General features: G+C 58.5%; 1 protein-coding gene across 3 annotated transcripts in view; it reads right to left on the reverse strand.

Annotated features, from left to right (window-relative positions):
- The window catches only part of LMNB2 (lamin B2), a 29,287-nt gene continuing 2,465 nt past the window's right edge, over nucleotides 1–26,822 (reverse strand). Inside the window, exons 2-12 of one of the 3 annotated variants that reach the window (XM_024236743.3) lie at nucleotides 16,975–17,111; nucleotides 10,226–10,382; nucleotides 10,014–10,139; nucleotides 5,621–5,791; nucleotides 5,414–5,539; nucleotides 4,921–5,141; nucleotides 4,453–4,732; nucleotides 4,181–4,288; nucleotides 3,548–3,667; nucleotides 3,315–3,425; nucleotides 1–2,721 (exon numbers count right to left, since the gene is read on the reverse strand). In XM_024236743.3, coding sequence (XP_024092511.2) covers nucleotides 2,680–2,721; nucleotides 3,315–3,425; nucleotides 3,548–3,667; nucleotides 4,181–4,288; nucleotides 4,453–4,732; nucleotides 4,921–5,141; nucleotides 5,414–5,539; nucleotides 5,621–5,791; nucleotides 10,014–10,139; nucleotides 10,226–10,382; nucleotides 16,975–17,111 — 1,599 coding nt within the window. In that variant the 3' untranslated portion in view covers nucleotides 1–2,679. Of the gene's footprint in view, nucleotides 3,025–3,314; nucleotides 3,426–3,547; nucleotides 3,668–4,180; nucleotides 4,289–4,452; nucleotides 4,733–4,920; nucleotides 5,142–5,413; nucleotides 5,540–5,620; nucleotides 5,792–8,689; nucleotides 9,041–10,013; nucleotides 10,140–10,225; nucleotides 10,383–16,974; nucleotides 17,112–26,822 lie in introns of those variants that run through there. The other 2 variants (XM_063719263.1, XM_054539286.2) reach the window with 2 other exon arrangements.

The raw sequence follows: 26,822 nt of genomic DNA on the forward strand, positions 1-26,822 counted from the left end.
TAAAATCAAAATGTTTATTGGAGTGTTGTACAAAAAAGTTTCCAGTCATAAAATGTATATTACAAATCATTGGAAAAAAAAAAAAAAAGAACACATTTGGCATGCATCTTCTTAAAAACCGAATCTCTGAAATGAAAGTCCATGCCAGCCCCGGCTGCAGCCCAGCTCCGTTTGCAGGTTGTGCTGTGACGCTCGCTGGGCGCAGGGCTTGGAAGAGGCTGCAGGCGGCGACGCCCCAGGACTGAGTCCCTCGGATCTTTAACAAAGAACTGCCGCGTGCAGGCCTCAGACCAACACCAGCCAAAGCCGCTGGCATGAGGACAGGTGCATGATCGGATTCTGGGTCAGCCCGCAGGCCTCCCAGCTCCTGGGCTCAGCGGGGCAGGCTTCAGCCTTAACCTGGCGCTGTGCACCCCAGAACCCGCGTTGGTCCAGCAGCCGTGGGCCTCCCCCCAGGGCTGGGTGGCGTCTGATGCTTCGCAGGGAGGGCGCTAGGCTTCGAGTCACACGGCATGGGCTTACACAGAGGGATGGTTTTGCATCGTTCTAAGCGGCACACAGCTAAGCGTATTTGGGGACAAATGCAAATTGTTTCCCAGGCCATAAATAACTGTTAAAAATTTGATTTTCTTAGTGTTTCCAAAGATTCAATTCTCAATAAACCTCCAATCACCCACAGGCTGCCCAGTCCACGCTTCTCCCCACCCCCTTCAGCTAAGGGCACCCGCAGTCCTAGGACCACCCCCAGCTCCACCCAAGGCAAATATAGGGTGGGGGGTTCTGTGGGCCTGGGGCGTGCTGTGTTCAGGACAGGACTGGGCAGCGTCTGGACATCAGGACCTGCGGATTTTGGGGGAGACTTTGTCCCTGAGCCCAGCCTTCAAGGCTGTCGGCAAATCACAGACCAACTCCAGGATACAGCTTTGCTCCTCCAGGGCCAAAATACATAGGATGTGGCTGAGACCACTGCAGACTCCCCACAGGACAAGATCACCAAGACCCACCCCCAGAACCCTCGCTGGCACGAAGCTCAGCCAGTCGGGTCCGGGTGATTCCTGCCACAAAGGTGGGGAAAAGGAGTCTGTCGCCAGCATTCCCACTTCCAGCGGCGTAGCCTCCAGGAGAAAATGCTTTGGTAAGATGCGCCCCCCTCTATCTACATGGGACAGGGACTTCTGAGAGCAAGGACAGCGAGCGGGGGCTGCATGGAGCAGTGGGTGTTTCTGCTTTGTCCGGCCGCTGGCTCCTTCCCGACCTGGGGCTGGGGCCCCCCATTCCTTCCTCCCACAGGCAGGTCCCCAGGGAGGCGGGGTGCACAGTCACAGGGGAACGGTGCCGCCCCCGCCCTGCAGTGAACGCCGTGGCCCGGAGACAGCGCGTGCCCATGGCTCAGTTTTGGTGTCTTTAAGACTTGAGCTGCACTTTCTGAAGGAGGCTCTGCCGTCGGAGGGTGCCCCAGCCCCGCCCCACCCCGGGGAGGAGGGTCAGCCTGTCCTCAAGGCCCTGGCGTGAGCTCCTGACCTGCGTACTGACCAATGTAAAAAAATAAATATCCATTAAAAAAATAACTTCTGTGTATCTATGAGGGAGGGTGTAAACGGTGAGCTATTGCCAAAGGGGGGTACCAGGCGTTGGGAAGCTGGACTGAGGGGCTTGGGTGCGTCGTGATAGGAGTCAGGTGGCCTTGGCCTGTCTGAGAAACATGGTTTCAGCGAGGAAATCACAGATAAAAGCTGCAGTATGGATAGACGCATGTGTATATATAGGCGCAGGGCAGACGGAGCTGGAACACGGGAGGGGCTCCACAGCGCTCTCCTCCAGAGGGTCAGCATGGTGGTGTTCCCTGCAGACAGCTGTTCTGAAACTCACAGCCTCTGCCTCAGAGGCAATCAGATGTGTCCCCTCCACATCTCTCCTCCCTGCTTATCGTTGTGACAGGTCTTACGACGGGACTGTCCTCATTCTTCCTTCCCCGGGTCTTCCCCTCCCCTGCCCTGTTGGCCCTGCACAGTCAGGAACTGAACTGAGGGAAAACTCCCCCAAATAAAGTCTACGGTCTGAGAAACCCGGCCAGTGCGCTGCCAGAGCGGGAATCTGGAAGCCCAGGCAGCGGAGTGAAAACCCGCCCTGGGGGCCACGCATCCCCATGCTGGTCCACACCTGCTGCGTGGCTGCCTGAGGAATTCCCGCTGTCCGAAGCTGGGCAGCCAGAATGCAGGCTTGGCCCCCGGCCCCACCAGGTCGACACCTGGATTCTGAATTTGGTTTTGTAGAAAGCCTTAAAAAAACCCATCACCATTGAATTCCTACGCAGTTTCCGCGCTCCGTCCGCATCAGGGCCGTCTCCTGTCCCCTCTCTAGCCTCGCCGGCCCTCCTCCCTCCAAGCCCGAGCATCTTCTAAACCTTGGGGTCCTGGCCCTGGGCTTCCAATTTGACCAAATGGTGAGATGGGGAGTGGGGTGGGATTGAAAAGTCTCCAGGGCAGCGCTGAAGTGGCAGCGAAGTGAGGCTGGAGGAGACCCGCCGGGAGGGAGGGCTGGGGGAGACCCACCCACACGTTCTGGCAGTTCGCTTAGAAATTCTCTAGAAATGTATCAAGAACTAAAGAAAGCCAATGATATAAAAATAGTTTTCAGTGGCTCTGGGTAAAGAAAGGTGAGTGGATGAGGAGTGTGGGTTCACATCACGTAGCAGCCTCTCGAGGTGGTCCTCGGATCCCCCTGCAGGAAGGAAGGAAGGAAGGACGGCCACGATCAGGGCCAGCCTGGAGGCGGCCGGCAGGTAGATGGCTGCCCCCACCTCCCCACCAGGGAGGGGCTGAGCGACAACAGTGTCTATTTCTAGAGCCTTCCATTCCACTTCCATTTCCCCATGAGCCCGCCTGTGAGCTACACGTTCTGTTTTGGGTTCCAAAACAATCACAGGAACTTGCGATGCACGCATTTAATGCAGCTGTGGTTTCTGTACTCATCTTCTCCCCAGAAGCCAGTACTGAAGGGACCTGTGTCTTCGACTGAGGAAGCCTGGTTGACCAGAGAGCATATGGGGAGCTGTTCAACACCCACCTCTCAGGGGACCCCCTGGCCAGCTACCCTGAGGTCTGTGATGTTGCAAATCCACACGATGGGCATGACCCAGGAGGCAAGAACAGGTCCCTGCCATGCCCGTAACAGCCAAGGCTGGCTTCACCCTGAGCCACGGCAGCCAGATGGAGCTCCCGCCGGGGATGCGGCCAGCACACATGTGTGTGTGTGCACGAGCTCACTCTGCCCCAGAGGCTGCCCGCCAGCCGCAAGTGGGCACAGGGGCCTACCTGTTGGTGGAAAAGATCCTCCTCGCCGAACTCGGCTTCCTCCTCCTCTTCCTCCCCATTCTCATTCTCACGCACCACCGAGGACTGCTTCACGGTCCTCATGGCCACTTCCTGTGTGGGACAGGACACAGCAGCGCGTCCCGGGATCAGGCCCAGAGCTGCTGTGGTGGCCCTGAGGGTCCCCAGACCCTGCCCACGACTCCAACCGAGCACCCCCCAAGCCACACACCCACCTCGCCGTCTGCGTTAACCAGGACGGTGCGGAAGCTCTCGCCCGTGCCCCAGCTGCTCTGGCTCTTCCACACCAGCGTCGAGGGGGGGCTGTGGGCCACCCCCGCACCAGCTGCCCACACCTGAGGACCCAAGAACAATGGCCCCATCAGGGTCACCTCTGGTTCCAGGGATGTGGGCCAGCCACTGGCTCCTACCACACAGCCCCCTTCAATGCCCTGGGCGTTCAGTCCTTCCAGCCCGATGCAGGCTTATCCAGGGTGATGGTCCCCAGGATACACAAGAGGAGACAAGGGTTCACAGAGGCCAAGGGCTCTTGGCAAGCAGGGGCTGAACTGGGATCTGACACCCACCAGGCTCCATGGCCCATGCGCCTGACTGTTAACACTTCACGGGGACGCCTGCCAGCCCCAACAGCCTGGACTCAGAACCAGGGCACACCGCTCAGGCTCCAGGGAGGCCCAGTGGGGTGACACCAGCACATGGAGGTTCTATGACCGCGGCAGCTGCTCTGAGACGGTGCCTGGTGCCACCACCATCCCCACCCACCCCTGCCAAGTCCTGCGCCTCCAGTCCCCTGACCCCACCTCACACCCCATCCGTGGCCACCCTCGCCCTCCTACCCCACCACCTACCGTAACCATCTGGCCAGCGCGCAGGACGTACTTGGGCGTGAACTTGTAGGCGATCTCCTCCCCCTCCAAGACCTGCCTCTTGATTCTCCAGTTCCCCAGAGACTGATCCTGGAAGACACGGCACACACCTGACCCTCAGCCGCCAGGACTGTGACGCCGCCCCAATCGCCCTGGCTGGTGGCCCCGTCACCCTGACCCTGGTCACTCCGACCCTGGTCACCCCCCCCAGCTAGGTCACCCCGTTACCCCCATGCCCCGGTCATTCCAGTCACCTTGTCCGAGTTGTTCTTGAGCTGCACGAACTTGCCCTCCAGGTCGATCTCCTCGATGCTGACGCTGCCCGAGGCCGAGGCCTGCTGGGCCAGGTGGAAGCCACCGCTGCCACCCGTGCCCGTGCCCAGGACGCTTGGGCCGCTGCCCAAGGGCTCCTCCACCTCCAGCCGCTTCCGCTTACTGCGGCCCAGGCGCCCGGTGGCTGACATGCTGCCGCTGCTGCTCGAGGTGGCTCGTGAGACGGTGACGCGCGAGGATGGACTGGGGGACAGCTTCAGCCTGTGGGGAAGGCAAGGAGGGTGGGACTGGTAGTGGGAGCCCCAGACAGCCCAGGGCACGCAGAGTGGCAGCCGCGGCCCGGCCCCACCTCCACCCCGCCCAGCACTCCCCGCAGCCCGGTCCCGCCTCTCCTCCTGCCCCGCCCCTCCTCCTCGCTCCCTGCTCCCAAGCCTCCTGGCCTGCCGCACCTCTCCTCCTCGCCCTCCAGGAGCTTCCGGTAGGCGTTGATCTCCATGTCCAGGGCCAGCTTCACGTCCAGCAGCTCCTGGTACTCGGCCAGCTGCTGCTGCATCACGTCCCGCATCTCCGTCATCTCCTGCTCCTTGGCGTCCAGCATCTTTCGGAACTTGTCCCGCTCCCCGGCCATGGCCTCCTCCAGCTCCCGGATGCGATCTTCAGCGGCACTGGCCTGCGGAGGGGGCGGGCGGCGAAGGTCAGGGCAGCCCGTGGGTCACAAGGCCCAGGTGATCCTGGGACTGCGGGAGACGGGCCCTCATCGCAGACTGGGGCAGAGACCAGGCCTGGGCATGGGGCGCACGGGAGGGGAGGGAAGGGGCATCGCTGGGCGCCCCGAGGGCTGCATCCAATGCCAAGAGGCCAGAGCCCCGTGCCCCGCACATCCGGGTCAGGGCCCAGAGGTCGGGCCAGGGGGACGGCGGGCGGTGGCGCTGTGCTCGTCACCTGCTTCTGGAGGCCGGAGAGCTGGTAGCTGAGGGACTCCAGGCGCATGCGGGCCTCCTTCAGCTCCTCGCGAGCTGCACTGGCCGCCTTGTCGTTCTGGTCAGAGCTCAGCTTGGCGCTGTCCAGCTGCGGGGAGATGGGAGGGTGAGCGCCGGCGCGGGGCGGGGGTCCCGCCGGCCGCCCCGCCCACCCGCGCGCCGGCCACACCTTGGCCTGGTAGGTCTGCTCCAGCTCCAGCTTGTAGAGCCGCACTTGCTCGTCGTGCTGGCTCCGCAGCTCCTCCAGCGCCTGTGCCATCTTGAAGTCGTACTCGTGCTGCCGGCTGCTGTCCACCTCCACCAGGCGCCGCTCGTGCCGCCGCCGCGTCTCCCGCACCTCCTGCGGACCGAGGCTTCATGACCCTCCGGTCCCGCCTGGGCCCCAAGCACCAGGCCCAAGGGAGGGCTCAAAAATGTGCCAAGAGGAACCTCCAGGCAATTCCTTGTTCCTTGTGCACGAGTTACAAACCGATACACGTGCAGGTGAGAGGCGACCCAGGGGCCGTCCACGCGCTAGAACGTGACTCAGCCACGAAAAGGAGCGAGGCTCTGACACCACCACGGCATGGATGCACCTTGAGGACGTCACACTCAGTGAGACACGCCAGACACAAAAGGCCACACAGCGTGTGATCCCATTTCCATGAAATCTCCTGAAATGTCCAGGACAGGCCCATCCAGAGACAGGGAGGGGGATGCGTGGGGGCCAGGGCTGGGGACTGCTGATGGGGAGGGGGTTCTTTTTGGGTGATGGAATGTTCTAGAATTAGAGGTGGTGGTTGCACAACTCTGTGGAGATCCTGCCAATGCTGAACTGTAACCTTTTAAAAGGTAGACTTAAAATAGCCAGGCGTGGTGGCGGGCGCCTGTAGTCCCAGCTACTCGGGAGGCTGAGACAAGAGAATCGCTTGAACTTGGGAGGTTGCAGTGAGCCAAGATCGCACCACTGCACTCCAACCTGGGCAACAAAGCGAGACTGCGTCTCAAAAAAAAAAAAGTGACTCTCTCATAAAAGCTATTATTGAAGAAAGCGGGCCAGGCATGGTGGCTCATGCCTATAATCCCAGCACTTTGGGAGGCCGAGGCGGGCAGGTCACCTGAGGTCAGGAGTTTGAGACCAGCCTGGTCAACATGGAGAAAACCCCGTTTCTACTAAAAATACAAAACTTAGCCAGGTGTGGTAGCGGGTGCCTGTAATCCCAGCTACTCGAGAGGCTGAGGTAAGAGAATCACTTGAACCCGGGAGGTGGAGGTTGCAGTGAGCTGAGATTGCGCCACTGCACTCCAGCCTGGGCGACAAAGCAAGACTCCATCTCAAAACAAACAAACAAACAAAAAACAAAACAAAGAAAGGGAATTGCTGATGTTCCCATCTCAGGGCCCAAATCACAGGGGGGCAGCAGACCCGGCCCTGACAGTGATGGGATGCCCGGGCCACAAGGCAGGGAGCCACGGGGCAGCTGTCCCAACACAGGGCGGGGTCACGCCAGGGCAGAGGCACCAACTGAAGCTCACATGGCTCTCAGGAAGGAAACAGCCCCTTCCTCCTCTTCCCAGCTCCCCCCGCTCCGGGACAGAAACCATGTCACTTTATCACTATGGGACTGGTTTATAAAAACCGCAGAGGTTGGGCGCAGTGGCTCACGCTTGTAATCCCAGCACTTTGGGAGGCTGAGGTGGGCAGATCACGAGGTCAGGAGTTCGAGACCAGCCTAGCCAATATGGTGAAACCCCATCTCTATTAAAAATACAAAAATTAGGCCGGGCACAGTGGCTCAAGCCTGTAATCCCAGCACTTTGGGAGGCTAAGACAGGTGGATCATGAGGTCAGAAGTTCTGGACCAGCCTGACAAACATGGTGAAAACCCCGTCTCTACTAAAAATACAAAAATTAGTCAGGTGTGGTGGCGCGCGCCTATAATCCCAGCTACTCAGGAGGCTGAGGCAGGAGAATCGCTTGAACCCAGGAGGCGGAGGTTGCAGTGAGCTGAGATTGTGCCACCGTACTCCAGCCTGGGTGACAGAGCAAGACTCCGTCTCAAAAAAAAAAAAATTAGCTGAGTGTGGTGCTTCGCACCTATAATCCCAGCTACTTGGGAGGCTGAGCCCAGTGTGGGCAACAGAGCAAGACTCCATCTCAAAAACAAACAAACAAAAAACAAAAAACAAAAACAGTAGAAACGCTTCTGAAGGAAGCTGGCCACCTTTGCAGTCAGCGAGACGGGTAGCCCAGACAAGCAGAGTCCCGCGAGCTGCGCACCCACCTCCAGGGCCACCCTTCCGCCCCCACGGCCGCCCTCCCGTCCCCACGGCCGTGCATCCACCTCCACGGCCGCCCTCCCGTCCCCACGCCGCCCTCCCGCCCCCCCACAGCCGTGCATCCACCTCCACGGCCGCCCTCCCGCCCCCCACGGCCGCTCTCCCGCCCCCCACGGCCGTGCATCCACCTCCACGGCCGCCCTGCCGCCCGCACGGCCGCGCACCCACCTCCACGGCCGCCCTCCTGCCTCCACGGCCGCCCTCCCGCTCCCACGGCCACGCACCCACCTCCACCGCCGCGCACCCACCTCCACGGCCTCCCTCCCGCTCCCACAGCCACGCACCCACCTCCACCGCCGCGCACACACCTCCACCGCCGCCCTCCCGCCCCCATGGCCGCGCACCCACCTCCACGGCCGCGCACCCACCTCCACGGCCGCCCTCCCGCCCCCACGGCCGCGCACCTACCTCCACGCCCGCCCTCCCGTCCCCACGGCCGCGCACCCACCTCCACGGCCGCCCTCCCGCCCCCACGGCCGCCCTCCCGCCCCCCACGGCCGTGCATCCACCTCCACGGCCGCCCTCCCGCCCCCCACGGCCGCGTACCCACCTCCACGGCCGCCCTCCCGCCCCCACGGCCGCCCTCCCGCCCCCCCACGGCCGCGCATCCATCTCCACGGCCGCCCTCCCGCCCCCACGGCCGCGCACCCGCCCGCACGGCCGCGCACCCACCTCCACCGCCGCCCTCCCGCCCCCATGGCCGCGCACCCACCTCCACGGCCGCCCTCCCGCTCCCACGGCCACGCACCCACCTCCACCGCCGCGCACACACCTCCACCGCCGCCCTCCCGCGCCCACGGCCACGCACCCACCTCCACGGCCGCCCTCCCGCCTCCACGGCCGCGCACCCGCCTCCACGGCCGCCCTCTCTAGGACTCCGCACCCTGGGGGCTGCACGGGCCTGCGTCAGGCTCCCTACCGCAGCTCCCCGTGAGGGCCCCTCCGGGGCCTCTTCCCGGCCCCTGCACCGCCTTCGTGGGTCTCTTCCCAGATGCCCTGTGGGTTCCACCTGGGGCACATTCCTGGGCCCCCGCACAGAAGCCCTAGTGAGTCTCTTCACAGGCTGTCTCACAGGTTCCCCCACAGGCCCCCTCACAACTGCCCTGGCGGCCTCCCCTCTGGCTCCTGTGGGGGCCCCCGTGCTCTCTGGGCCTGGCCGGAGAGGGGCGCGGCTCCTGAGCGGCCTGGACATCCCTCCACCAGCAGCCAGCAGCTCTCCCTGGGCAGTGAGTGTGGGCCCGGCCGGCCCCCGCATTCCACCCTGCACTGTGACATCACAATTGGTTCTAAAGGACACAGGCCGATGCCTTTGCTCCCCACTCTCCTCTCCCAGCCTCCGGAGGCAGAGGCCCCAGGTGAGGGCTGCAGGTCGGGGAAGGAGGCTGGGTGGAGAGCGTGGGCCTCACCCTCGCTTTGGACAAGGAGGCCCTGTGGGAGGCTGGACAGTGGCCCCCAGAAGATGCACCTGAGGCCTGCCTCATGGTCTAGCAGTTGGGATCCCAGGCGGCCAGGGTTCAGCTCTCAGGGTGGGAACACCAAGCTTTTAGAAAGGCAAGAAATCAAAGTAGGCCTTCCTTGACACTGAAGAGATGTGTTTTGGCTGGGCATGGTGACTCATGCCTGGAATCCCAGCACTTTGGGAAGCCGAGGTGGATGAATCACCTGAGGTCAGGAGTTCGAGACCAGCCTGGCCAACGTGGTGAAACCCTGTCTCTACTAAAAATACATAAATTACCTGGGCATGGTGGTACACGCCTGTAATCCAGCTACTCGGGAGGCTGAGGCAGGAGAATTGCTTGAACCTGGGAGGCAGAGGTTGCAGTGAGCCAAGATCGTGCCACTGCACTCCAGCCTGGGCAACAGAGTGAAACTCCGTCTCAAAAAAAAAAAAAAAAAAAAAAAAAAAAAAAAAAAGACATGCCCACGTCCCGATCCCCAGCAGCTGTGAATGGACCTTATTTGGAAATGGGGTCTCTGCAGATGCCATTAGGTCACTCTGGATGATCCAGGCAAGCCCCAAATCCAATGACAAGTGTCCTTGTAGGATACACAGAGGGGAGGCAGCCGCGGGAAGATAGAGGCAGACACTGGGGAGATGCAGCTGAAGCCAAGGGCACCCTGAGAGGCAGGAAGGAGCCTCCCTGGAGCTGTGGGAGGGACCCTCAGGCTTCCGCCCTCTACAGCCATAAGGCTGGGCTTTGCGTTTCCGCCGTGCCAGGCTGGAGGCCAGGCCGCTCACTCACCTCCTCGAACACACTCTTCCGGAAGTCCAGCTCCTCCTGCAGGCTCTGGCAGCGGTTCTCCAGGTCCACACGCATCAGCGTCTCCTTCTCCAGCTGCTTTTTGGCCACTGCATGACCGTCCTCGGCCTGGGAGACACAGGACAGCGAGCCGGCGTGACAATCTGTCTGCTGCATACACCCTGCTGGGGTGTCCCGCGGCCCCTGGCACCTACCTTGGCCAGCTGGGCCCGCAGCTCGGCCACGTCACTCTCCAGGCCGCGCTTGTCGCTGAGGGCGGCTGCCAGCTCCACCTCGCTCCGGTGGAACAGGGACTCCAGGTCCTTCACACGGCCCTGGGCCACCGTGAGCTCGCCCTCCCTCTTCTTGGCGCTGAAAGTCAAGAGGGCAAGTGAGCGGGGAGGGGCAAGGTCCATGGGGCCACAGGGAGCACCTCAGGGGGCGTCAGGCGAGCCCAAGGACAAGGTCACGGGGGCCTCCGAGCCCCAGACCTTCCCGTCCTGCAGATGACGCAGCCCCGCGTGCCCAGGCAAAGGCACACGTGCCCTCATCATCTGCCCTGCACTGTCAGGAGTCTAGCAAGTGGCAGGCACCAGCGCTTCGGACCACCCTGGAGGCGTGGGCTTTCCCAGCCTCTCCTGCCCGTTCTGGACCCAGGAGGACCATTTGGGGAGAAATTAATGCATCCTCTGTTAACGTGACAAAGGAAGACCCTGGCCTTTGAAGAGTCGGCCTTGTTTGTAAACTTAAGCTGTCTGAAGTAGGCTCACCTGGTCTTCCACTAAACCAAATTAGCTCCAACATTAGATATTTAAAATAGCAAATACTCAGGCTTTTTAAACACACAAATACTACCAGTGTGGATTTTAGGCTCTTAAGCTTTTTCTTTTTTTTTTTTAAGAGACAGGGTTCACTTGTTTGCACAGGCTGGTCTTGAACTCCTGGGCTCAAGGAATCCTCCTGTCTCAGCCTCCCAAAGTGCTGGGATTACAGGTGCGAGCCACCGCGTACGGCCGACTCTTAAATGTTTTTAAGCATAATTATGTCTTGGAGCTGAATTTTACCCCCTCCCCGCAGGGAACTAACTATATCCTCCCAAGCAACAGTGAGGGCACCCACGGTTCCGCAGCATCACAACTGCCGACATCTGGGGTGGTCCTGAGTGAGGACACCCACGGTTCCGCAACATCACAACTGCCGACATCTGGGGTGGTCCTGAGTGAGGACACCCAGGGTTCCGCAGCATCACAACTGCTGACATCTGGGGTGGTCCTGAGTGAGGACACGCAGGGTTTCACAGCGTCACAACTGCTGACATCTGGGGTGGTCCTGAGTGAGGACACCCACGGTTTCTCAGCGTCACAACTGCCGACATCTGGGGTGGTCCTAGGCACTGCAGGGTGCTGAGCACTGTCCCTGGCCTCCACCCACTTCAGACCAGGAACCTCTCGCTGCCCAGTTTTGACAACCACAAATGTCCCCAGGAATCACCCAGTGTCCCCTGGGGACAGAATCACCCCAGGATGGGGACAACTGGGTGTATCTGGAATAACACAGCAAAGGCCGCTGGCTGGACATTAAAATAACATCCACATCCAGGCGGCTCGAGCCCGTGGCCAGAGGTCAGAAGTGACAGGGACCTCTCCCGCCCAGCAGAATGCACTCCCGACTCTCCCCAGAGCCTTTTTTTTTTTTTTTTTTTTGAGTTGGAGTTTCGCTCTTGTTGCCCAGGCTGGAGTGTAGTGGCGCAATCTCCACTCACTGCAACCTCCACCTCCCGGATTCAAATGGTTCTCCTGCCTCAGCCTCCTGAGTAGCTGGGATTACAGGCATGCGCCACCCAGGCTCTGCTAATTTTTTATTTTTAGTAGAGATGGGGTTTCTCCATGTTGGCCAGGCTGGTCTCGAACTCCTGACCTCAGGTGATCTACCTGCCTTGGCCTCCCAAAGTGCTGGGATTATAGGCATGAGCCACCGTGCCCAACCCCCCAGTGCCCTTCAAAAGACCACCTAGGGATTTGCCCAAGAAATGAAAGTGACCCATAGCTGAAAGTGACTGTATGTCTAAGTATATCTCTGTCAATAATTGTATTTATCTATATAATCTATGTCCATATATATCAATCTACAGATAGCTATATCTTTTTTTGAGATGGAGTTTCGCTCTTGTTGCCCAGGCTGGAGTGCACTGGCGCGATCTCGGCTCACTGCAACCTCTGCCTCCCGGGTTCAAGCGATTCTCCTCCCTCAGCCTCCCAAGTAGCTGAGATTACAGGCATGTGCCAGCATGCCCAGATAATTTTGTATTTGTAGTAGAGACGGGGTTTCTCCATGTTGGTCAGCCTGGTCTTGAACTCCCGACCTCAGGTGATCCGCCCACCTTGGCCTCCCAAAGTGCTGGGATTACAGGCGTGAGCCACTGTGCCCAGACTTACAGATAGCTATATCTATCTATTGCTCTATCTATCACTGTCTATCCATCTACCCATCATCCATCCATCCATCCACCCGTCATCCATCCATCCATCTACCCATCATCCATTCATCCATCTACTCATCCATCCATCTACCCATCATCCATCCATCCACTCATCCGTCCATCTATCCATCATCCATTCATCCACCCACCATCCATCCATCTACGCATCATCCATCCATCTACCCATCATCCATCCATCCGTCCACTCATCCGTCCATCTACCTATCGTCCATTCATCCACCCACCCATCATCCATCCATCTACCCATCATGCATCCATCCATCCACTCATCCGTCCATCTACCCATCATCCGTTCATCCACCCATCATCCATCCATCTACCCATCCATCCATCCACCCATTATCCATCCATCCATCATCCATCCATCCACCCATCATCCATCCATCCATCCACTCATCCATCCATCTTTCCATCCACCCATCATCCATCCATCCATCCATCTACTCGTCTATCCATCATCTATCCATCATCTCCATCCATCCATCCTTCCATCCATCCCTCCATCATCTATCCATTCATCCATCTATTCATCCATCCATTCATCCACTCATCCATCCATCATCTATCCATAATCTCCATCCATCCATCCATCATCCATCCATCCATCCACCCATCATCCATCCATCCATCCACTCATCCGTCCATCTATCCATCCACCCATCATCCATCCATCCATCCATCTACTCATCCATCCATCATCCATCCATCATCTCCATCCATCCATCCTTCCATCCATCCCTCCATCATCTATCCATTCATCCATCTACTCATCCATCCATCCATTCATCCACTCATCCATCCATCATCTCCATCCATCCATCCTCCCATCCATCCCTCCATCATCTATCCATTTATCCATCTACTCATCCATCCATCCATCCACTCATCCATCCATCATCTATCCATCCATTATCTATCCATCATCCATCCACCCATCATCTATCCATTCATCCATCTACTCATCCATCCATCATCCATCCATCATCCATCCATCCATTCACCCACCCATCCACCCATCATCCACCCATCTCTCTCTCTCTCTCCCACTAGCTGCCAAGCTCTCACTCTCTGTGGGACTCTTCCTTCCTTCCTCGTGTGACCCAGGGAGGGAGGGCTGCCTTCCCAGCTCACAGTGCCCTCCCTGCCCAGGTTCCGTAATAAATCTTCAAACTTGTTTCCTATGGCTGTGCTGAATTTGCGCCTTCTGTCAGAAGAATCAGGAGCTGCCCCAGGCTGGGATCCCAGTGCCAGAGAGATGGTCGGGCAGGCATACCCTGGACACAGGTCAGACACAAGCTACAGGGCAGCCACTGTGTAAACGGGTCTCTTATGTGAGGGGTCCATGGTCGGGAGTCAGACAACCAGGTCTAAGGCCACCTGCCAGGTAAAAGCATCCGTGCCGGGTACACTGAACCCCGGGTCTGGCTCCTGTTGTGTCCCGCCAGGGCAGGGCAGCCAGCCACTCTGGCGCTGGACCTGGTGTAGCCAGGGCTCTCCACACACTGGAGGTGCGGCATCCGCTTGCTTTTGAGAGGCGTGAAGGCCAGAGACTTTGGCCACAAAGCTGATGCATCCCCGTCCGCAGCCCTCAGGGACACTAAGCTCTACTTCCCCACATGAAGCGGATCTCCAGCAGGGTCTGGGGTGCAGATCCCGCATCTCTGAGCACATGCCACACAGGCCAGGCCCTTCTGCTCAGAGGGCTGCGAGCCCCGCGGCCCTGCTGGGGATTTTTGCAGGGGTTTGGGGGAAGCTGGGATCTGTTGGGCAAATCCTGAGTGCCCGCTGTGTGGAAGACATCGTGCTCACACCAGAGGTGCAACTAGAATCCTTGCCTTACACTGCAGGACGTCCTTGCGGAGGGAGGCATCTGTGACACAGGCTGCCCACCAGACGGGAGGCTGCCTGCGAGCAGGGCTGGAAGGGGGCTGGGAGACAACCCTGGGGGCAGAGACCTGAAGGAGCAGCGCCGGAGGAGCCAGGGCCACTGCTGCTGAAAGAGCCTTCCAGGCAGGTGAACAGCAGTGCAAAGGCCCAGCAGTGCCGGAGGAGCCAGGGCCACCGCTGCTGAAAGAGCTTTCCGGCAGGCTCTGGCTTGTTAGGTCCTGCACGCTGCTCCCAGTGTTTCTCTCATTGTGGGGTTTTGGAGATAAATTTGTTAGGATAAGAAAAACATTAGGCTTGGCCCAGTGGCTCATATCTATACCCAATGCTTTGGGAGGCCGAGGTGGGAGGATCACTTTAGCCCGGGAGTTCAAGACCAGCTTGAGCAACATAGCGAGACCTCATCTCTACAAATAATAAAAACATTAGGCCAGGCATGGTGGTTCACATCTGTAATCCCAGCACTCTGGGAGGCCAAGGCGGGTGGATTGCTTAAGTCCAGGAGTTTGAGACCAGCCTGGCCAACTTGGTAAAAAAATTAGCCGGCAGGGTGGTGTGAGCTTGTAATCCCAGCTACTCAGGTGGCTGAGGCAGGAGAATCGTTTGAATTTGGGAGGTGGATGTTGCAGTACGCCGAGATTGCACCACTGCACTCCAGCCTGGGTGACAGAGCAAGACTATGTCTCAAAAGTAAATAAATAAAAAATAAAAAATAAAAAAAATTAGCTGGGTGTAGTGGTGTGTGCCTGGGGTCTCAGCTACTCGGGGCAGGGCTGAGGCAGGAGGATCACCTGAGCCTGGGAGTTTGAGGCTGCAGCGAGCTATGACTGTGCCACTGAGCTCCAGCCTGGGCAACAAAGACCCTGTCTCAATGAAAAGGAAAAGATGGGCCTCACTGTAGATGCCACGCGCTGCTCAGGAGATTGTGAACTGGGAATTCCTCAACACCTAGGGCAGGCACTGTGTAGCATTTTCTAGGGCGGGCACTGTGTAGCATTTTCTAGGGTGGGCACTGTGTAAGCATTTTCTTTTTTTAATGTTTTAATTTGAGGTGAAATTCACATCCTGTATATTTCAACGTCTTAAAGTGAACGGTTGAGAGGCGCCTGGTGCGGGGCCAGCAGCAGCTCTGTCCCATCTGCACGGTGCAGTTCTGACATTTCAGAGCTCCGTGCACCCCTGTCCAAGCTCTAGTCATGCCAGAGCCTGCATGGCTCCACTGATGAACCTGCTTATTAAGCACGGTGGGTGCTGGAGGTAGACAGCGCAGAGCCGCTGCCTGAGCAGGTCCCGCCGTGCACCTGTGCTGTGTGGGATGTGCTGAGAGTGGGCAGCCTGTCCTGGCTCGTGCCTGGCCCCAGGGTCCCCGGCTCATGGCCACCATCAGGGCGCAAATGGTCCCTCCTGGAGCCCCAGGCCCTGGGCGGGCGGGTAGTGGTCCCTGGGCCGACCTGGAGGGTCTCCTGTTGGGGAAGGGAAGTCAGCTCTCCACGGGAGCAGCGCCAGCCCAGGCAGAAGGAGGGCGTCGGATGGAGAGGTCACCTGCAACCACGCATGGGGGCCCCGGCACTGCTGGACACGGGGTCCCCGGTCATTCCTCTGGCCACACTCCAACTCAGGGACAACGTGGATTCTCAAGCCACTGGCTGCTGTCACCCCCGTACCAGGTGGCCGAGGTGCCACCCCTCCTGCCAGCAGTTCCCTTCAGGCTGAGCCACGCCTGTGTGGCTCTGGGAGAATGAGCAGCGTGGGAAGACCCTGACCCACCCTGGCCTGAGGAAATCTGAGGCACCTGCAGGTACCTGAATGCCGGCGGCCGGAGACCACAGAAGACGGTGTCCACACGCAGGGCACCAGAGACCTCGCTCTAGCTGGAGCCTCACATCAAGAAAAGCCTTGTGCTCAGTGTTTCACTGGCCTCCTGGCTCCTCTGAATAAACATTCCTTTTGTCATCATCGTTGTGTTTAAACTGCCGCCCACCACATCCCATGCCCAGAATCAGAAAAGACTCACTGCCAGGCTGAGAGGGGAGATCGTTTCTGCCGATGGACACAGTTGTCACCCAGAAGGACTTGGCAGCCAACCATGGGGCAGCCCAACAACCCATGAGCACCCTGGTCACACACCACACACCCGAGCGTCCCAGCAGCTGGGACAAAACCCCGACACCAAGAACATCCGACCACAGGGAAATGCCCACGATAGGCCCTGAGGTCAGACGCGTCTCACGGTGTCCACTGGGTGCCACCCGTGGTCTAGGTAAGCATGTGCAAGTGCGTGTGCACACTAGGGAGACAGGCCAGGCTGATCAGGAAGCCGTCTTTGGGGAGGCTCACGGGAGATTTTACTTGTGAGCTTAAGCTGCCCTGCGTTTCCCGCTGTCCGACGTGAGCATCTATCACTTTCCTCAGCGCAGAAAAGTGACGTGGCAGCCACCGGTGGGGGAGAGAGGATGGGAGCTGTGAGCTCCAGGCTGTGCCCGTATCAGAGGGTCCCGCACGAGCCCAACGCCCACCTGCCCCCATCCACCCCGTGGTGCCGGGATCAGGGTGACGTCATGCCCAGCCGTGACTACTCACCTCTTGTTGACCTCGTCCAACTCTGCCCTCAGCTTCCCAATCTCTATCTGCAGCCGGGCACGCTCTCGAGCCGTCTCATCCAGGACCCTCCGGGCATCGGCCAGCTCCGACTCGTACAGCGCCTTGATGCCACTCACCTGGGGAGATCCAGGACAGGGTGAAGTGAGGAGGGACTCTTCCCCTTGGACTACAGCAGTCTGGGGGCCCGGCCACTGGCCCTGCTCAGATTCCCAGGGACTGGCACGCAGAGAGAGAGGATGGCAGCCTGGGGACACTGGGACACCCTGTGTTGCCCATCTCACAGACACAGCAGAGGGAGCCCCCTGTTGGGGAGGGGCCGGCACCCAGGAGGAAGCCAGGTGGCCCTGGGTCCCAGCCATCCCAGGAGTCTCCTGCTCTGCTGCAGCCCCCTCTGGAATGATCGTCTCTCCATAAGCTCCAGCTCCCGGGACAGTGGCGCCCAGTGCCGGAGACCAAAGGCCCTGGGCCTGGACCAGCATAGCAGCTGGATGGAGCCTGTCCCCTTCCCCCGGAGAACTGGCTACACCCGGACATGCAGCCCCTTGGCTGCTGTCATAGCGACATGATGCCTGGCCATTAGGTGCATTTTTCACACTCTCAGTTTCAGAACCAGAAAATTGGTGGGACGTTTAATCAAGGGTCTCTCCCGGTAGGCACCATGGACACTGGGCTGATCACTCTCGGACAACTGGTGATGACAGCAACCCGGGGCCCTCCCAGACCCCACTGGGCCCGAGAGCCCCCTGCCCCCACCAGCCTCTGCAACCTGGGGTCCCCTCTCAGACCCCTCTGGGCCCCTGAGACTCCCCCCAGGCCTCTGCAACCTGGAGCCCCTCTCTCAGACCCCGCTGAGCCCAAGATCCCCCACTTCTGCCAACCAGGGGCCAGCCCGTGCCCCTCTGTGCCCCCACCTCACACACAGGCACATGGCCCAGGCTCAGGCTGGGCTGCTCCCTGGGATGGAGTGGGGGATGGAGGGAGGGATGGAGGGAGGAGCATCTGGCCTCCCCGTGCCGTGTCCCCCCGACAGGCCAGCTGCCAATGTGGTGGCTCGGAGGCTCCAGGACAGAAGCTCCCACCCCTCGATCACAGGGATCTGCAGTCAGAGTCCCCAGCTCCCCACCCCACCAGCCGCCTCCACCTTTCACCCCTCAATCACAGGGATCTGCAGTCAGAGTCCCCAGCTCCCCACCCCACCAGCCGCCCCCACCTTTCACCCCTCAATCACAGGGATCTACAGTCAGAGTCCCCAACTCCCCACCCCACCAGCTGCCCCCACCTTTCACCCCTCAATCACAGGGATCTGCAGTCAGAGTCCCCAGCTCCCCACCCCACCAGCCGCCCCCACCTTTCCCCACGGAGACCCGGGCCAGCCAGCAAGGACACGGGGAGGGGCTGGAGAGCCAGGGGTCACCAGGGCAGGCGGAAGCGACTGGAACACCCTCTGGGCTGCCCGGCTAAAGAAAGCCCCTCCCTAAGCCCCGCGCAAAGCCCCCAAACCCACCCCTCTCGAGGGCCTCCGGGTGAACTCGAGGCACACGCGGTGCTCGGGAAGGCGACCTCTTCACGTCCTACTAATCCTGCTGCAACCACAGCCACCACCTGCCCGGCCTCTGCACGCGCCAGCTGGGGGCACGGCTCAGGCTCCTCGTGGCCTTCCTGCGTCGCCTCCTCCCACAGCGCCACGCACTCAATGAGTTTAAAACTATGCGGAAGGAAAACCGCAGTGAGATGCCACTTCGCACCCACCAGGGCGTCCGTCAAGAAGACAGACAGTCACAGGTGCGGGCGAGTATGCAGAGAAATCGGAACCTCACAGGCAGCGGCAGGAACCTGAGCTGAGGCAGCCCGACAGAAAACAGCCCAGGGGCTTCCCCAAGAGTCACAGAGCCACCCCGTGACCCGGTCACTCCACTCCTGGGTGTGGACCCAGAAGACGTGAAATTCACATCCATGCATGTTTGAAAACTACACATGGTGCCAGGCACGGTGGCTCACGTCTGTAACCCCAGTACTTTGGGAGCCCGAGACGGACAGATCACGAGGTCAGGAGATCGAGACCATCCTGGCTAACACGGTGAAATCCTGTCTCTACTAAAAATACAAAAAATTAGCCAGGTGTGGTGGCGGGCGCCTGTAGTCCCAGCTACTCGGGAGGCTGAGGCAGGAGAATGGCGTGAACCCGGGAGGCGGAACTTGCAGTGAGCCGAGATCGCGCCACTACATTCCAGCCTGGGAGACAGAGCGAGACTCCATCTCAAAATAAATAAATAAATAAATAAATAAATAAATAAATAAATAAATAAATAAAATGAAAAATAAAAATAAATAAATAAAAGCAATTCAGTCCCTCCACCATCCACACACAGGAACATGACCCAGCTGTGTAACGGAGCAAGGTTCTGACACCACAGTGTGGATGCACCTTGAGGATGTCACACTCATGAGACGCCAGACACAAAAGGCCACACAGTGTGTAATCTCATTTCCATGAAATGTCCAGGTCAGGCCAGCGCACAGACACAGGAAGGGGGTGTGTGGGCAGTGGGGCTGGAGAAGGGGATGGGGAGTGATGGCTGATGGGGACAGGCTTCTTTTAGTGGGGATGAACGTTCTAAAATTGGACGCATTGGTGGTGGCACAGCTGTGGATATATGAAAACACGAAACCTACGGGTGAGCTGGGTGAACCATATGAGGCGGGAATTAACTGCTCCGGCTCTGGCGCTGAGGAAAAGGAGGACCAGAGGAAGGCAGGCGGAACCAGGCCCAGCACGGCCCGCTAGAACGCTGTGACGTTCCCATAGCCCTACAGGGCCAAGGGTGTCTGTGCAAGGTGGGTACAGGGTCGGCCTGCATCTGGAGGGCCACACCCCCATCTTACAGGCGAGGCTCCTGTGCAGAGGGCTGGGGGCCTGCCAGGACACACCCCTTGGCAGTGACTGGGCCTCTTCCGAGGTGGGGCCCTCAGCCTCAAACCAAAGCATCCTGGGCAATCTGGACAAGTCAAAGTCTGAGGCTGCCCCAGCGCCACAGCTCGGAGTCCCGTCAACCCACAATGGGGCAGGATAAGGGTTCCCAACCTGATTTTATATATGGGAAAACTGAGGCAAAGGTCAGTAAAAAGCCTCCTCCTGACCACCACTGGGTCCTAGACATATCAGGTCTGCGGGGACCAATTGCAGGACGGGGACCCACAGAGGCAGCAGTGCAAAGCGAGCTCCTCCCGTGGCACCCCAGCCACCCCCAAGCCTTCCCTCCCATGCAGGGGATCATCTGGGCTGTGCCCTCCACATCTGTGTCCTGGGAACAGACTTCTAGAATAACCCAGGTCAGGAAAAAGCGGCCAGCTCCACGCTGCAAACAGCTGGGCACCAGGTACAGGCATGGTGGTGTCTGCCCATCCCTCAAAGCTCCCAAATGCCCCTAACCTCGAGGGAGGGGCCGACGGGACACCCTCAGGATGGGAGTCACACTCGAGCTCTCCTGTCCCCACAGAGAGAGAGCGGACTGCGGCTCACGAGGTAGAGGGGCCAGGATGAACAAAACAGCAGAGTTTCCAACAAAGACAAGATCAGCGCCGGGACACACAGGAGCCCGTTCAAGGTGAGAAAAAACAACGACTCTGCAACGGCAGCCACACACACAGCGGCATGCTGGGCACCCCCAGGCCATGTGCATGGCGGTCCTGTAAGACTCTAATGCAAGCCTGGCGTGGGGGCTCATGCCTGTCATCCCAGCACTTTGGGAGGCCGAGGCAGGCAGATCACGAGGTCAGGAGATCAAGACCATCCTGGCTAACATGGTGAAACCCTGTCTCTACTAAAAATACAAAAAAAATTAGCCGGGCATGGTGGTGGGCGCCTGTAGTCCCAGCTACTCGGGAGGCTGAGGCAGGAGAATGGCGTGAACCCAGGAGGTGGAGCTTGCAGCGAGCCGAGATCGCACCACTGCACTCCAGCCTGGGCGACAAAGCGAGACTCCGTCTCAAAAAAAAAAAAAAAAAAAAAAGAGACTCTAATGCAAGCCAGGCGTGGTGGCTCAGGCCTGTCATCCCAGCACTTTGGGAGGCCGAGGCGGGAGGATCAGGAGTTCGAGACCAGCCTGGCCAACATGGAGAAAGCCTGTCTCTACTAAAAATACAAAAATTAGCCGGGCATGGTGGCGTGCATCTGTAAGACCAGCTACTTGGGAGGCTGAGGCAGGAAAATTGCTTGAACCTAGGAGGCAGGGCTTGCTGTGAGCCAAGATTGGGCCATTGCACTCCAGCCTGGCGACAGCCAGACTCCACAAAATAAAAAGAAAAAGAATCTAATACCATATTCTTACTGCACCTTTCTTGTGTTTATTTACTTATTTTGAGACAGAGCCACACCCAGCCTGGAGAGCAATGCCGCAATCACAGCTCACTGCAGCCTCAAACTCTGGGCTCAAGCAATCCTCCTGCCTCAGCTGCCCCAATAGCTGGGACTATAGGCACACGCACTACCATGCCTGCCTAATTAGTTTTTAACTTTTTTTTTTAAGAGATGGGGTCTTGCTATGTTGCCCAGGCTGGTCTCAAACTCCTGGACTCAAGCAATCTGCCCACCCCAGCCTCCCAAAGTGCTGGGATTACAGGCGGGAGCCACCGCGCCCAGCCCTTTCTCGTGTTTAAATGCCCACATACTTACCATTGTGTGACAGGTGCCCACAGCATTCCACAGAGGAGGGGGCGGTGTGGGTCTGTGGCCTAGGAGGCCACACCACAGCCTGGGTGTGTGGTGGCTTCCACCATCCGGGAGTGTGTGAGTGCACTCTACGATGCCCACACAAGGGGGACATCTCCTAACGACATGCTTTCCACGAGGTATCCCTGTCACTAAACAACACCTGACTTGAATTAATATTTTGTTCATTGTAGATTTTTTGAATTGATTTTTTAAAAATATTCCATTAGGGCCCGGCGCGGTGGCGCATGCCTGAAATCCCAGCACTTCGGGAGGCTGAGGCGGGCAAATTACTTGAGATCAGGAGCTCGAGATCAGCCTGGCCAACATGGTGAAACCCTGTCTCTATTAAAACACAAATTAGCTGGGTGTGGTGGCGGGCGCCTGTAATCCCAGCTACTTGGGAGGCTGAGACAGGAGAAGCGCTTGAACCCGGGAGGTGGAGGTTGCAGTGAGCCGAGATCACGCCACTACGCTGCCACCTGGGTGGCACAGAGAGACTCTGTCTCAAAAAAACATATACATATGGCCGGGCGCCGTGGCTCACGCCTGTCATCCCAGCACTTGGGGAGGCCGAGGCGGGTGGATCACCTGAGGTCGGGAGTTCGAGACCAGCCTGACCAACATGGAGAAACCCTCTCTCTTACTAAAAATACAAAATTAGCCGGGCGTGGTGGCGCAGGCCTGTAATCCCAGCTACTCAGGAGGCTGAGGCAGGGGAATCACTTGAACCCGGGAGGCGGAGGTTGTGGTGAGCCAAGATCACGCCACTGCACTCCAGCCTGGGCAACAGAGTGAAACTCCGTCTCAAAAAAAAGAAAATAAAATACATATACATATACATATACACACACATATATATGTATATATTCCATTAAAACATTACTCATCCCATCACCCCAGCGTGACCATAAGCAAAACAACACACAAACCCCCATTGAGGAACGTCCTACTGCACACCTGCCCAGCCCGCTCAGGACCAACCAGAACCTCTAACCAGGAACGTGGAGGAAACTATCAGCCTGGAGGAGCCTGGGAGACAGTGACGTAGTCACTAAATGTCACGTGAGATAGTGGATGGGGTCTTGGGGCAGGAAGGGACATCGGGGAAACTGAGGAAGTCTGAATACATGATGGATGTTGCTGAGCGCAGTGGCTCACAGCTGCAGTCCCACAAATTTGGGAGGCTGAGGCAGGAGGATCAGCCTGCCTCAGCCTTCCAAAGTGCTGGGATTACAGGCATGAGCCACCGCACCTGGCATAAGATGATGGGAGGCTGAGGCGGGCAGATCACCTGAGGTCAGGAATTTAAGACCAGTCTGGTCAACATGGTGAAACCCCATCTCCACTAAAAACACAAAAATTGCACCATTGCATTCCAGCCTGGGCGAGCACAGGGCAAGACTCTGTTGCCCAGGCTGGAGTGCAGTGGCGCCATCTGAGCTCACAGCAACCTCTGCTTCCCGGGTTCAAGCGATTCTCCTGCCTCCCAAGTAACTGGGACTATAGCCGTGCACCACCACGCCCGGCTAATTTTTGTATTTTTAGTAGAGACGGGGCTTCACCATGTTGGCCACGATGGTTTCAATCTCCTGACCTCGTGATCCGCCCGCCTCGGCCTCCCAAAGTGCTGGGATTATAGGTGTAAGCCACCGCGCCCAGAAGGTTTTTACATTTTTAAATGGCTAGGGGTGGCCAGGAGAGGTGGCTCACACCTGTAATCCCAGCACTTTGGGAGGCAGAGGCTGGCAGATCACCTGAGGTCAGGAGTTCGAGACCAGCCTGACCAGCATAGTGAAACCCCATCTCTGCTAAAAATACAAAAATTAGCCAGGCGTGGCAGTGCAAACCTGTGATCCCAGCTACTGGGGAGGCTGAGGCACGAGAATCGCTTGATGGCTTGAATCCAGGAGGTGGAGGTTGAAGTGAGCGGAGACTGTGCCACTGCATTCCAGCCTGGACAAGGAGACTATCTCAAAAACAAAAACAATAAAGGCCAGGGGAAAAAGATGAAGATACTTTGTGACACAGGCAGAGTCTATGCACTTCACAGTTCCATGTGTATAAATAAAGTTTTATTGACACATAGCAGCACCCATTTATTCACGTATGGTCTAAGGCAGCTTTCACCCTAAGGCAGAGCTGAGTGGTTCAGATGGAGACAGTCTGGCCTTTTTTAGAAAAAGTCTGCCGACCATGCCTGGTCTGCCGTGCTGTGATGATGAGGAAAGTTCTTGTCTAGAGGCCGGGGCACCTCACAAAGACCCTTTGAGCCTGCGGAACAGGTGTGCCGGGGCAGGACAGCCTCCCTGTGCTTGTGAGGCGCTGCAAAGGGCTGGGGACAGGCTGGGCCTTTTGCTCCATCTTTCACGGCATCTAGCAAGTGCTAGGCTTGAGGGATGCCAACAAGTGTGTCCACACACGTGGGCCTGGCAGGGCTCAGAGAGCCTGAGATGGCCTTTGCCTGGGACCCCTCGGACACACACAGCAGTACGACATGGCCCGGCTAAGAACCACAGCTCTGTGCAGACGATGCAAACACCGGCTTGGGGTCACTGCCAAAGCGGACTCCATCCTCCACGCTCTCCTGGGCCGCCTCCGAGACCCCCTCCGGCAGCCCTGAGCAGCCGGGGGACACCAGGGGCGGGGGAAGGCAGAAGACGCCTAAGCCAGGTCTCGTCCCTCGGGAACGTAAGGCCTGGCAGGGAAGTACCTGGAGTACCTGCCTTTCCCGCGCCTGGACACGGGCCACAGCACAGCCTCCCTGCACCTGCCCCTGCCCCCAGCACCCAGTGTTCCCCCTTCAACAAATACCCATCTGGCCAGCCCCCACCCACCCTTCCCCAAGCCCTCCAATGATGCTTGTATATGGCGATTCATCCACACCGCCAAAAGACACCCCCCAGTGTCACATGGGAATGTGGAACCCATGCTTGGCCTGGTTTTGTACGAGTGTGTGAGGGTGAGCTCCTGCGGGCAGGAAAGAAGTGAGCAAGTTAGCCGGGCATGCTGGTGCATGCCTGTAATCCCAGCTACTCGGGAGGCTGAGGCACGAGAAGTGCTTGAACCCAGGAGGTAGAGGTTGCAGTGAGCCAAGATCACGCCACTGCACTCCAGCCTGGGCGACAGAGAGACTCTGTCTAGAAAGAAAAAAAAAAAGGCCAGGCATATTGGCTCACGCCTGTAATCCCAGCACTTTGGGAGGCTGAGGCGGGCAGATCACAAGGTCAAGAGATAGAGACCATCCTGGCCAACATGGTGAAACACCATCTCTACTAAAAATACAAAAATTAGCCAGGTGTGGTGGTGCACGCCTATAATCCCAGCTACTTAGGAGGGTGAGGCAGGAGAATTGCTTGAACCTGGGAGGCAGAGGTTGCAGTCAGCCGAGATCACACCACTGCACTCCAGCCTGGGCGACAGAGTGAGATTCCATCTCAAAAAAGAAGTGAGAAAGGCGTGTGTGAGGACCTCGGGGGCCGCCATGCACCAGGATGCTGAGTCGTGTTATGAGCCTGAAAAAATCTGAACTGAGTCCCTCACGCCTCCCAGCAGGCTCCTCGGCCTGGCCATTCTCATGGAGGCCGCGTTATCCTCATGGAGGCTGGGTCATCCTCGTGGGGGATAGGTAATTCTCTTCTCGGGGCGCTGAGTAGCACCCCAGCCTCCACCCACTCTATACCAATGATGTCTCCCCCCCAATGTGCCAACCAAAGGCATGCCCAGCCTTGGCCAAGAGTCCCCTGGGGCAGAACCTGGCCAGGTGAGAGAGGCCCTGCTGTCCAGGTGACCTGCATGCTCTGAGGCCTGACACCCCAAGTCCCTCCTCGTTCAGAGCTCCCTCCCCTGCCCCCATCCTGCCAGCCTGAGCCTGAGGCTGCTCTGTGAACCCCACCTGGCCCGCCTGCGTCTAGAAGGCCCCCAGCTATTCCAGGTCACTCCCTCCATGTGGGCCCACGTGACGCCCCCCACCAGTGGCCCCCACCCCAGCAGGCTTCCAGCTCTGCTCCCCACTAGCTGGGTTCCTGGCCCACTAGTCGCAGGCGGAACTCCCAGCTGTCCCCTGCCACATGCCCTGCAGACACGGCTGGGTGACAGGGCTCACAGCGGGGGGGAGGGGGGAGCCAGTGTGTCACCTGCTGAATGGCTGCCTTCACTGGAGTCAGACCCGCATTTCACCCAGCCTGAGTGGACTGAGTTGTAAAGGATGCTGCTGCGGCCCTGAGAGGTGGCTGGGCCAGGCTCCCTCTAGGGCACAGGGCCGGTCCAACGGGGCGTCCAGAGGGGCTGGGGCTGGTACCTCCCCAGCACTCACCAGGCCCTGCACCCTCAAAGCTCCCTGCAGCTGTTCGTCCCATTGGCAGGTGGGACAACAGAGGCCCAAAGACAAGAAACCAGCTCTAACCCTGCACGCCACGGGTCCAGCAGGCGGCCTCTAAGTTGGGACAATTCTATCCCCACTAGACAGATGGCAAGATGGAGGCTCCAAGAGACACAGGGGCCTGCCCCAAAAAGCCACACTAATTGAAAAGCGGGGGACTGGCCGGGCACGGCGGCTCACACCTGTAATCCCAGTACTTTGGGAGGCCGAAGCAGGCGGATCACCTGAGGCCAGGAGTTTGAGACCAGCCTGACCAACAAGGCCAAACCCTGTCTCTACTAAAAATACAAAAATGAGCCGGGCATGGTGGTGAACACCTGTAATTCCAGCTACTCGGGAGACGGGGGCAGGAGAATCACTTGAACCCGGGAGGCAGAGGGTGCAGGGAGCTAAGATCGCACCACTGTACTCCAGCCTGGACGACAGAGCGAGACTCCATCTCAAAAAAAAAGAAAGAAAGAAAAGCAGGGGACCCCACCAAGCACTGATCTTCCTTCTACTGCAGGGGACCCCACCAAGCACTGATCTTCCTTCTACCGCAGGGGACCCCACCAAGCACTGATCTTCCTTCTACCTCCCTGAAAGGCACCAGCTACATTCTTTCAGGTTCCGTGTCCCCAGGGCACTGTGAAAACAGAACCCACAAGGAGCCACTAAACAAAAGTTAACCTGCTGTGGCCCCACACACAAGTAAGAGGTGGGTTTTATAATTATACCCATTCCAAAGGCGAGGGCACT

Source organism: Pongo abelii, chromosome 20 (genome assembly GCF_028885655.2).
Source record: "Pongo abelii isolate AG06213 chromosome 20, NHGRI_mPonAbe1-v2.0_pri, whole genome shotgun sequence".
NCBI classification, from domain to species: Eukaryota; Metazoa; Chordata; class Mammalia; order Primates; family Hominidae; genus Pongo; species Pongo abelii.